The 12455-nt window shown below is 50.0% G+C and overlaps 1 protein-coding gene across 1 annotated transcript in view; it reads right to left on the bottom strand.

Annotated features, from left to right (window-relative positions):
- ITGAL (integrin subunit alpha L) overlaps nucleotides 1–12455 on the bottom strand; it is a 306572-nt gene that overhangs the window by 218474 nt on the left and 75643 nt on the right. The window contains exons 8-10 of the mRNA XM_063933029.1: nucleotides 11997–12061; nucleotides 4461–4575; nucleotides 286–416 (exon numbers count right to left, since the gene is read on the bottom strand). Of these exons, the coding sequence (XP_063789099.1) occupies nucleotides 286–416; nucleotides 4461–4575; nucleotides 11997–12061 (311 nt within the window). The remainder of the gene's footprint in view (nucleotides 1–285; nucleotides 417–4460; nucleotides 4576–11996; nucleotides 12062–12455) is intronic.

Here is a 12455-nt window from a genome sequence, read left to right as displayed (position 1 = left end):
TGCAGTATGCCCCCATGTGCAGCGTTACACCCCTCTTACATGCAGTATCTCCCCCATGTGCAGCGTTACACCCCTCTTACATGCAGTATCTCCCCCATGTGCAGCGTTACACCCCTCTTACATGCAGCATCTCCCCCATGTGCAGCGTTACACCCCTCTTACATGCAGTATCTCCCCCATGTGCAGCGTTACACCCCTCTTACATGCAGTATCTCCCCCATGTGCAGCGTTACACCCCTCTTACATGCAGTATCACCCCCATGTGCAGCGTTACACCCCTCTTACATGCACACTGGTGTTCCTCAGGTTCCGGATGGCACTGTTCAAAGATTTCTTTATTAAATTTAACTCAGAAGTCCCCAGACTGTGGGAGCCATCAAACAGGAAGCACAAGTCCACGGCGGTTTTCTGGCAACCTGCGGAGAGAGAAGAGCTTCAGGATGGATACAGGGAGAAGTAATCATTCCTGGTATCGCTAGATCGGGCAGATAAGTAATGTTTAGGGGAACAGATAACATACGCACACCACACAGCGACAGGGCGCCGCTTTCTGGCATCTGTAATAATAAGGGGCCGATTCTGACATGTATGATGGTGGGGACACGGTATGTGTGCAGAAAGGGTCCACGTCCTCCGCAGTGCCCCCTCAGCCCCAGCCTGCGAGTGATTGGGGGCGGGGTAGGGGTGTGTCGCCTCCATTTTGTGGGAGTGCCGAAGTCAGTGTCTGCGTGTGGTGATGCAGATTTCCCCACCTTAGCTGCGGATCCGAGGCTACTCAAATGACAGATGGTGACGCAGTGTGATCCGATGGTGCGTCCTGAGATATAGCAGCAGATCAGGACAGCAGACAGGAGGCGTCTATATACACCAGATGCCTCATGCTAACACAGCGTATTAGCTGTACAGTATTGCACTCCTGACTCTCTGTGCTGCCCCTGTGCTGCCCCTGTGCTTCCCTGCGCTGCCCCTGTGCTTCCCTGCGCTGCCACTGTGCTGCCCTGCGCTGCCCCTGTGCTGCCCCTGTGCTGCCCTACCGCTGTGAAATATCATGCAACTCTGAATCAGTTCCCATGATCATGTGTTTTCATATCACTTCAGGGTGACTCAAAGGGGTCAATTCATTTAGGTGCGAGCTGGGTCCCCTTTCACTGAACTTCATTCCAAACTTGCATTGCCCTTTCACAGGTACAGTATGTATGAGGTGTGAATGATGCAGGACAGATATGTATGAGGTGTGAATGATGCAGGACAGGTATGTATGAGGTGTGAATGATGCAGGACAGATATGTATGAGGTGTGAATGATGCAGGACAGATATGTATGAGGTGTGACTGATGCAGGACAGGTATGTATGAGGTGTGACTGATGCAGGACAGGTATGTATGAGGTGTGACTGATGCAGGACAGGTATGTATGAGGTGTGAATGATGCAGGACAGGTATGTATGAGGTGTGACTGATGCAGGACAGGTATGTATGAGGTGTGACTGATGCAGGACAGGTATGTATGAGGTGTGACTGATGCAGGACAGGTATGTATGAGGTGTGACTGATGCAGGACAGGTATGTATGAGGTGTGAATGATGCAGGACAGGTATGTATGAGGTGTGACTGATGCAGGACAGGTATGTATGAGGTGTGACTGATGCAGGACAGGTATGTATGAGGTGTGACTGATGCAGGACAGGTATGTATGAGGTGTGACTGATGCAGGACAGGTATGTATGAGGTGTGACTGATGCAGGACAGGTATGTATGAGGTGTGACTGATGCAGGACATGACTGATGCAGGACAGGTATGTATGAGGTGTGAATGATGCGAGTCAGGTATGTATGAGGTGTGACTGATGCAGGACAGGTATGTATGAGGTGTGACTGATGCAGGACAGGTATGTATGAGGTGTGACTGATGCAGGACAGGTATGTATGAGGTGTGACTGATGCTGGATAGGTATGTATGAGGTGTGACTGATGCGGGTCAGGTATGTATGAGGTGTGACTGATGCGGGTCAGGTATGTATGAGGTGTGACTGATGCTGGATAGGTATGTATGAGGTGTGACTGATGCAGGACAGGTATGTATGAGGTGTGAATGATGCAGGACAGGTATGTATGAGGTGTGAATGATGCAGGACAGGTATGTATGAGCTGTGACTGATGCAGGACAGGTATGTATGAGGTGTGACTGATGCTGGATAGGTATGTATGAGGTGTGACTGATGCAGGACAGGTATGTATGAGGTGTGACTGATGCAGGACAGGTATGTATGAGGTGTGACTGATGCAGGACAGGTATGTATGAGGTGTGAATGATGCAGGACAGGTATGTATGAGGTGTGACTGATGCAGGACAGGTATGTATGAGGTGTGACTGATGCAGGACAGGTATGTATGAGGTGTGACTGATGCTGGATAGGTATGTATGAGGTGTGACTGATGCTGGATAGGTATGTATGAGGTGTGAATGATGCAGGACAGGTGTGTATGAGGTGTGAGTGATGCAGGACAGGTATGTATGAGGTGTGAATGATGCAGGACAGGTATATATGAGGTGTGACTGATGCTGGATAGGTATGTATGAGGTGTGACTGATGCTGGATAGGTATGTATGAGGTGTGACTGATGCAGGACAGGTATGTATGAGGTGTGAATGATGCAGGACAGGTATGTATGAGGTGTGAATGATGCAGGACAGGTATGTATAAGGTGTGAATGATGCAGGACGGGTATGTATGAGGTGTGAATGATGCAGGACAGGTATGTATGAGGTGTGAATGATGCAGGACAGGTATGTATGAGGTGTGAATGATGCAGGACAGGTATGTATGAGGTGTGAGTGATGCGGGACAGGTATGTATGAGGTGTGAGTGATGCGGGACAGGTATGTATGAGGTGTGAGTGATGCGGGACAGGTATGTATGAGGTGTGAGTGATGCAGGACAGGTATGTATGAGGTGTGAATGATGCAGGACAGGTATGTATGAGGTGTGACTGATGCAGGACAGGTATGTATGAGGTGTGACTGATGCAGGACAGGTATGTATGAGGTGTGAATGATGCAGGACAGGTATGTATGAGGTGTGAATGATGCGGGACAGGTATGTATGACACAGGACAGGTATGTATGAGGTGTGAATGACGTGGGACAGGTATGTAGGAGGTGTGAATGATGCGGGAAAGGTATGTATGAGGTGTGACTGATGCAGGACAGGTATGTATGAGGTGTGAATGATGCAGGACAGGTATGTATGACACAGGACAGGTATGTATGAGGTGTGAGTGATGCGGGACAGGTATGTATGAGGTGTGAGTGATGCGGGACAGGTATGTATGAGGTGTGAGTGATGCAGGACAGGTATGTATGAGGTGTGAATGATGCAGGACAGGTATGTATGAGGTGTGACTGATGCAGGACAGGTATGTATGAGGTGTGACTGATGCAGGACAGGTATGTATGAGGTGTGAATGATGCAGGACAGGTATGTATGAGGTGTGAATGATGCGGGACAGGTATGTATGACACAGGACAGGTATGTATGAGGTGTGAATGACGTGGGACAGGTATGTAGGAGGTGTGAATGATGCGGGAAAGGTATGTATGAGGTGTGACTGATGCAGGACAGGTATGTATGAGGTGTGAATGATGCAGGACAGGTATGTATGACACAGGACAGGTATGTATGAGGTGTGAATGACGTGGGACAGGTATGTAGGAGGTGTGAATGATGCGGGACAGGTATGTAGGAGGTGTGAATGATGCGGGAAAGGTAAGTGGAGGTGTAAGGCAAGGCCCCCTAGTGCCTAACCCTAACCTTACTCCCCCTGGCCCTGATAGTTTCCCCGATACTTAACTTCAGGATGTGGGCTGTCGGTGTTCCAGTGGCGGTCTCACGAGTGATGTCGGGATTCTGGCGTCTGTTACATGACCGCCGGCTCCTTGTTTATCGGAAAGCAAAAACGCATTCCCCACTGACGGATGCTAAGGTGACTGCAGCTGCGACTATGCACAATGAGGATAATGCAGAAAACCCAGCGGCCCTGAGATAGCTGAGGGCGTAATTCAGCCTGGATCGCATTATAGAAATGATTAGATAATACAAAGATGAGATTTCTAAGGTGTAAATATTATATTTCTATTGTTCTCATTATTATTATTATAGTGGGAATTCTGGAGTGTACTGGAGTATGACAGGCGAGGTTCTGCCCTTGCCTATCCAGACGTCACTGCTGCGGGTTACCTAGCTCTCCGCAGCAGCAATCCTGACAGCCAGAAGTGAGGGCCATGGGAAGGGACGGAGTTCTCTCTGACACCAGACGCATGACCCTAGTTACCGCCCTGGTAATACATTACATACACGGCCCAATCACCTCTGTCCCCTAGCCAGCGGGCAGTCACAGACGCCTCCCTGTTATATTATATATACACTCTCTGTATTACATGACTGGTTGGTCTATTCTCACCTTCATATCCTGGTCTAAGCTTCTCAGAAGGTGTCAGGCTGGAGTCCATGGTGTAGCATGCCCCGTTCATGTACAGCATATCATTACAGTCATGAGGTAAGTCAGAGCCACATACCTGGTGGGAAACAGAGGACGTTAGCTGGACATCTAGGCATTGTACATAGCCGGACGCACAGTAATGAGCCAGACATGTTCCTAAATGCAGCAGATGTCCCCTTCTTACTTCTGACCATATAAACAGGTATTTGGTTTCCCCCAGCACCCTGAATAATTTCTGTGACCGGACGGTCTCGTCCCCAGTACACAGAATGGAAGGTTAGGTCACACGGGACCTGGTCACATAGGGGGTTCCCGCTTACCATCAGTAACCGCCTGTTACTGACTCCACCCACTGCGCTGTGGGTGGGTTTATGCTTCCACCACCAAACTCCTAACCTGCCGTGGCGTTTGGAACCATGGTTCTGCTCTGGATGTGCCGACACACTGCCTTACCACGCCTGTGTGGTATGGACGAATCCCCACTAGTCCTCTACCGGTAGCTGGCGGAAGGCGGAACTCGGAGACGCTGATTCACCCTAGACAGCCGGTGAACGGGGCTAGGTTTCGCATAGCCCTGTAGGTCACAAGATGACGCAATCTTCTTGAGGAAGATGATGTTTTAATGCCAACAAATAGTTCTGAAAAGAACTTCAGCAGTACAGCGAGATGTTTACAGCAGAATGAAGATGGTACAATACACTTAAAGATGGCAACTAGCGCCAGTGCACAGTTTAAAAGTGGCGCCAAGCGCCTATTGTCCTTTAATATGGCGCCGGGCACTGAGGGTTAACCCCTTCAGAGCTGCGGCTGCCATTGTCCACGTGGGCTGGGGTCTCTCCGGCCACATTAACAGTAACCAGATATAAATCCCACATAATAACAGAATTCAGAGATTTAGTGTGGCATACCTTTACATTCTATTAACACTTTTCACGTATTAATTTTTTAACACTATTTCTCTATTTTAATTACATTTCCTGTTTGTATCACCCCCTCTATAGCTTCGGCTTCCTACATACTAATTTATTAACACTATAGTTTTTTACACTGGTATGCCACGCTGGGATTTCTGGCTTATGCTGGTGTTTTGGGGTGCCACACTCTGCACCTATATAGCGCTAGGGACCCCAAATATACAGAGACGCCTTGATGCGGCTTTGGGGCTTAACCACACATTTGCGCAAATATGTGTAACAAAGATCTCTGAATTCTATTATTATGTGGGATTTATATCTGGTTACTGTTATCACTCAGGGTGCTGGGGGAACTAAATGCCTTTCTTTCTTGCATATAAACAGGTACCAGGTACAGCAGATGATTCCAAAGGAAGTATTGCCAAATGTAGTCCAGATCCGTACCCCCATAATACACATTCTCAGTAACACGCAGCAAAGGGAATGTCGCACCTAGTGATGTCATCGCAGACAGCATACACAGCTCTGCAAACATATCCACAAGCTGTAGCATCTTCGCTATTTCCCTGCACAAGCCAAGTAAGCATTTCCTGGAGTAAATGGGAGCCAACACTGCAAATGCAACAACCACGTTACCCTGACAGCTGGGGTCCAGCAACACCAACAACAACTACGTTACCCTGACAGCTGGGATCCAGCAACACCAACAACAACCACGTTACCCTGACAGCTGGGATCCAGCAACACCAACAACCATCACGTTACCCTGACAGCTGGGATCCAGCAACACCAACAACAACCACGTTACCCTGACAGCTGGGATCCAGCAACACCAACAACCACCACGTTACCCTGACAGCTGGGATCCAGCAACACCAACAACAACCACGTTACCCTGACAGCTGGGATCCAGCAACACCAACAACCACCACGTTACCCTGACAGCTGGGGTCCAGCAACACCAACATCAACCACGTTACCCTGACAGCTGGGATCCAGCAACACCAACAACAACCACGTTACCCTGACAGCTGGGATCCAGCAACACCAACAACCACCACGTTACCCTGACAGCTGGGATCCAGCAACACCAACAACCACCACGTTACCCTGACAGCTGGGATCCAGCAACAATAACAACCACAACGTTACCCTGACAGCTGGGATCCAGCAACACCAACAACCACCACGTTACCCTGACAGCTGGGATCCAGCAACACCAACAACAACCACGTTACCCTGACAGCTGGGATCCAGAAACACATACAACAACAACCACGTTATCCTGACAGCTGGGGTCCAGCAACACATACAACAACAACCACGTTATCCTGACAGCTGGGGTCCAGCAACACCAACAACCACCACGTTACCCTGACAGCTGGGGTCCAGCAACACTAACAACCACAACGTTACCCTGACAGCTGGGATCCAGCAACACCAACAACAACCACGTTACCCTGACAGCTGGGATCCAGCAACACCAACAACCACCACGTTACCCTGACAGCTGGGGTCCAGCAACACTAACAACAACCACGTTACCCTGACAGCTGGGATCCAGAAACACATACAACAACAACCACGTTATCCTGACAGCTGGGGTCCAGCAACACCAACAACCACCACGTTACCCTGACAGCTGGGGTCCAGCAACACTAACAACCACAACATTACCCTGACAGCTGGGATCCAGCAACACCAACAACAACCACGTTACCCTGACAGCTGGGATCCAGAAACACATACAACAACAACCACGTTACCCTGACAGCTGGGGTCCAGCAACACCAACAACCACCACGTTACCCTGACAGCTGGGGTCCAGCAACACCAACAACCACCACGTTACCCTGACAGCTGGGATCCAGCAACACCAACAACCACCACGTTACCCTGACAGCTGGGATCCAGCAACACCAACAACCACCACGTTACCCTGACAGCTGGGGTCCAGCAACACCAACAACCACCACGTTACCCTGACAGCTGGGCTCCAGCAACACTAACAACCACCACGTTAGCCTGACAGCTGGGGTCCAGCAACACCAACAACAACCACGTTACCCTGACAGCTGGGGTCCAGCAACACCAACAACAACCACGTTACCCTGACAGCTGGGGTCCAGCAACACCAACAACAAACACGTTACCCTGACAGCTGGGGTCCAGCAACACCAACAACAACCACGTTATCCTGACAGCTGGGGTCCAGCAACACCAACAACAACCACGTTACCCTGACAGCTGGGGTCCAGCAACACCAACAACAACCACGTTACCCTGACAGCTGGGGTCCAGCAACACCAACAACCACCACGTTACCCTGACAGCTGGGATCCAGCAACACCAACAACCACCACGTTACCCTGACAGCTGGGATCCAGCAACACCAACAACAACCACGTTACCCTGACAGCTGGGGTCCAGCAACACCAACAACAACCACGTTACCCTGACAGCTGGGGTCCAGCAACACCAACAACAACCACGTTACCCTTAAAGCTGGGGTCCAACAGCCACGTTACCCTGACAGCTGAGGTCCAACAACCACGTTACCCTGACAGCTGGGATCCAGCAACACCAACAACAACCACGTTACCCTGACAGCTGGGATCCAGAAACACCAACAACAACCACGTTACCCCGACAGCTGGGGTCCAGCAACACCAACAACCACCACGTTACCCTGACAGCTGGGGTCCAGCAACACCAACAACCACCACGTTACCCTGACAGCTGGGGTCCAGCAACACCAACAACAACCACGTTACCCTGACAGCTGGGGTCCAGCAACACCAACAACAACCACGTTACCCTGACAGCTGGGGTCCAGCAACACCAACAACAACCACGTTACCCTGACAGCTGGGATCCAGCAACACCAACAACAACCACGTTATATACAAAAGATTGGCGCTCTACAATACACACACTATATGTGGTTGGATTCAGACGGCTGCTCACCAGTTGTGGGCGGGCTGCCCCAACAATGGATCAAAGTAAGTGTGAAAAAAGAAAGAGTGGGAGCGCAGAATGAATCCAATATATTGTTTTATTTAAAATATTAATATGTCATCCACATAAAAATGCAGTACATGAACTAGCCTAAGAATAAACAATTGATATTATATAAATGTAAACGAGACTGCCATATCTCCTAAACAAATATGAATAAAAAACCTTTAATAAACCCTAGTTAGGGCTGCATTAATGCTTCATGAAAATCAGCCGTGCGTCCACGAGCTGAAATGATTGTAAAAAGGAGACTGATAAAAAGTGCCTCTGTTATAAGTCACTGTCCTCCTTATACACAATAGAATCTCATTGGTAAAGAGTGTCCCAGTACTGGACTTGCGGACAACCGTGCTGTAGTATTATGTGGCAAATGGATAGTGATGGTCAAATTCACTTTGTGGTATATCACCTGATGTAGAAGCCTCTCCGTCAAAGGCGCTGTACTGAGCCGGGTTTGCAGCGGCTCTGTGCAGTGAACGTACAGCTGGTCTCGTCACCGGTGAACCATCCAGATGAACACGGTTGTTTAATTCTGCTGAAGGATGCTGTACCAGTCTGGATATGCAACAGTGTAAAAAGACTGGAGCAGCAGATTCTCCGGCCGCTGGTGGAAAAATCCGTATTAATTGCGGCTACGGTCCACTCGATGCATGCGGCTCACAGGGTGTCAGGAGAATATAGCAGTCCAAATGAGGTCCTTCAAAGGAGTACCTTAACGCGTTTCTCGGCCCACAACGCTGGCCGTTTCATCAGCCGCATGCATCGAGTGGACCGTAGCCGCAATTAATACGGATTTTTCCACCAGCGGCCGGAGAATCTGCTGCTCCAGTCTTTTTACACTGTTGCATATCCAGACTGGTACAGCATCCTTCAGCAGAATTAAACAACCGTGTTCATCTGGATGGTTCACCGGTGACGAGACCAGCTGTACGTTCACTGCACAGAGCCGCTGCAAACCCGGCTCAGTACAGCGCCTTTGACGGAGAGGCTTCTACATCAGGTGATATACCACAAAGTGAATTTGACCATCACTATCCATTTGCCACATAATACTACAGCACGGTTGTCCGCAAGTCCAGTACTGGGACACTCTTTACCAATGAGATTCTATTGTGTATAAGGAGGACAGTGACTTATAACAGAGGCACTTTTTATCAGTCTCCTTTTTACAATCATTTCAGCTCGTGGATGCACGGCTGATTTTCATGAAGCATTAATGCAGCCCTAACTAGGGTTTATTAAAGGTTTTTTATTCATATTTGTTTAGGAGATATGGCAGTCTCGTTTACATTTATATAATATCAATTGTTTATTCTTAGGCTAGTTCATGTATTGCATTTTTATGTGGATGACATATTAATATTTTAAATAAAACAATATATTGGATTCATTCTGCGCTCCCACTCTTTCTTTTTTCACAACAACCACGTTACCCTGACAGCTGGGATCCAGAAACACATACAACAACAACCACGTTATCCTGACAGCTGGGGTCCAGCAACACCAACAACAACCACGTTACCCTGACAGCTGGGGTCCAGCAACACCAACAACCACCACGTTACCCTGACAGCTGGGATCCAGCAACACCAACAACCACCACGTTACCCTGACAGCTGGGATCCAGCAACACCAACAACAACCACGTTACCCTGACAGCTGGGGTCCAGCAACACCAACAACAACCACATTACCCTGACAGCTGGGGTCCAGCAACACCAACAACAACCACGTTACCCTGACAGCTGGGGTCCAACAACCACATTACCCTGACAGCTGGGGTCCAGCAATCACATTACCCTGACAGCTGGGGTCCAGCAACCACATAACCCTGACAGCTGGGGTCCAACAACAACAACCACGTTACCCTGACAGCTGGCGTCCAACAACCACGTTACCCTGACAGCTGGCGTCCAACAACCACGTTACCCAGACAGCTGGCGTCCAACAACCACGTTACCCAGACAGCTGGCGTCCAACAACCACGTTACCCTGACAGCTGGCGTCCAACAACAACAACTATGATACCCTGACAGCTGGGATCCAACAACCACGTTACCCTGACAGCTGGGGTCCAGCAACCACATAACCCTGACAGCTGTGGTCCAACAACAACAACCACGTTACCCTGACAGCTGGGGTCCAACAACCACGTTACCCTGACAGCTGGCGTCCAACAACAACAACTATGTTACCCTGACAGCTGGGATCCAACAACCACGTTACCCTGACAGCTGGGGTCCAGCAACCACATAACCCTGACAGCTGTGGTCCAACAACAACAACAACCACGTTACCCTGACAGCTGAGGTCCAACAACCACGTTACCCTGACAGCTGGCGTCCAACAACAACAACCATGTTACCCTGACAGCTGGGATCCAACAACCACGTTACCCTGACAGCTGGGGACCAGCAACCACATTACCCTGACAGCTGGGGACCAGCAACCACATTACCCTGACAGCTGGGGTCCAGCAATCACATAACCCTGACAGCTGGGGTCCAACAACAACAACCACGTTACCCTGACAGCTGGCGTCCAACAACCACGTTACCCTGACAGCTGGCGTCCAACAACCACGTTACCCAGACAGCTGGCGTCCAACAACCACGTTACCCTGACAGCTGGCGTCCAACAACAACAACTATGATACCCTGACAGCTGGGGTCCAGCAACCACATAACCCTGACAGCTGGGGTCCAGCAACCACATAACCCTGACAGCTGTGGTCCAACAACAACAACCACGTTACCCTGACAGCTGGCGTCCAACAACCACGTTACCCAGACAGCTGGCGTCCAACAACCACGTTACCCAGACAGCTGGCGTCCAACAACCACGTTACCCAGACAGCTGGCGTCCAACAACCACGTTACCCTGACAGCTGACGTCCAACAACCACGTTACCCTGACAGCTGGCGTCCAACAACAACAACCACATTACCCTGACAGCTGGGGACCAGCAACCACATTACCCCGACAGCTGGGGTCCAGCAATCACATTACCCCGACAGCTGGGGTCCAGCAATCACATTACCCCGACAGCTGGGGTCCAGCAATCACATTACCCCGACAGCTGGGGTCCAGCAATCACATAACCCTGACAGCTGGGGTCCAGCAACCACATAACCCTGACAGCTGGGGTCCAGCAACCACATAACCCTGACAGCTGTGGTCCAACAACAACAACCACGTTAACCTGACAGCTGGCATCCAACAACCACGTTACCCTGACAGCTGGCGTCCAACAACCACGTTACCCAGACAGCTGGCGTTCAACAACCACGTTACCCAGACAGCTGGCGTCCAACAACCACGTTACCCTGACAGCTGACGTCCAACAACCACGTTACCCTGACAGCTGACGTCCAAAAACCACGTTACCCTGACAGCTGGCGTCCAACAACAACAACTATGTTACCCTGACAGCTGGGATCCAACAACCACGTTACCCTGACAGCTGGGGTCCAACAACCACGTTACCCTGACATCTGGGGTTCAATTACGTTGTGCCGACCATAAACATACAATGGTACTCGCCTTTACATCACCGTATACTCACAATGCAATTCTTTGAGACTAAGTCAATTTCGAGAGTCAGGCCGATGTGAGATGTACTGTTCCCATCTATGAGGGAGGAAAGGGACAGATTGCATCATTATGTAGCCACACAGTCACTTACACATGGGGACAGAGAGTGCTGTGAGAGAGACAGCAATAGAGAGAGAAAAGAGACAGTGTCAGCAGTCTGAGGAAAGTGTGCTGGGAGAAAGAGAGAGAGAGAGACTGTGTCAGCAGTCTGAGAAGAGAGCACTGGGGAGAGAGAGAGACTGTGTCAGCAGTCTGAGGAGAGAGCACTGTGGGGAGAGAGAGAGAGAGAGAGATACACACAATTTCAGTGGACTGGGGAGAGAGAGACACAATGTCAGCAGTCTGAGGAGAGAGCACTGGGGAGAGAGAGACTGTCAGCAGTCTGATGAGAGAGCACTGAGGGAAAGAGAGATACTGTCAGCAGTCGAGG

Source organism: Pseudophryne corroboree, chromosome 7, assembly GCF_028390025.1.
Source record: "Pseudophryne corroboree isolate aPseCor3 chromosome 7, aPseCor3.hap2, whole genome shotgun sequence".
NCBI lineage: Eukaryota > Metazoa > Chordata > Amphibia > Anura > Myobatrachidae > Pseudophryne > Pseudophryne corroboree.
This window is presented reverse-complemented; position numbering and strand designations above follow the sequence as displayed.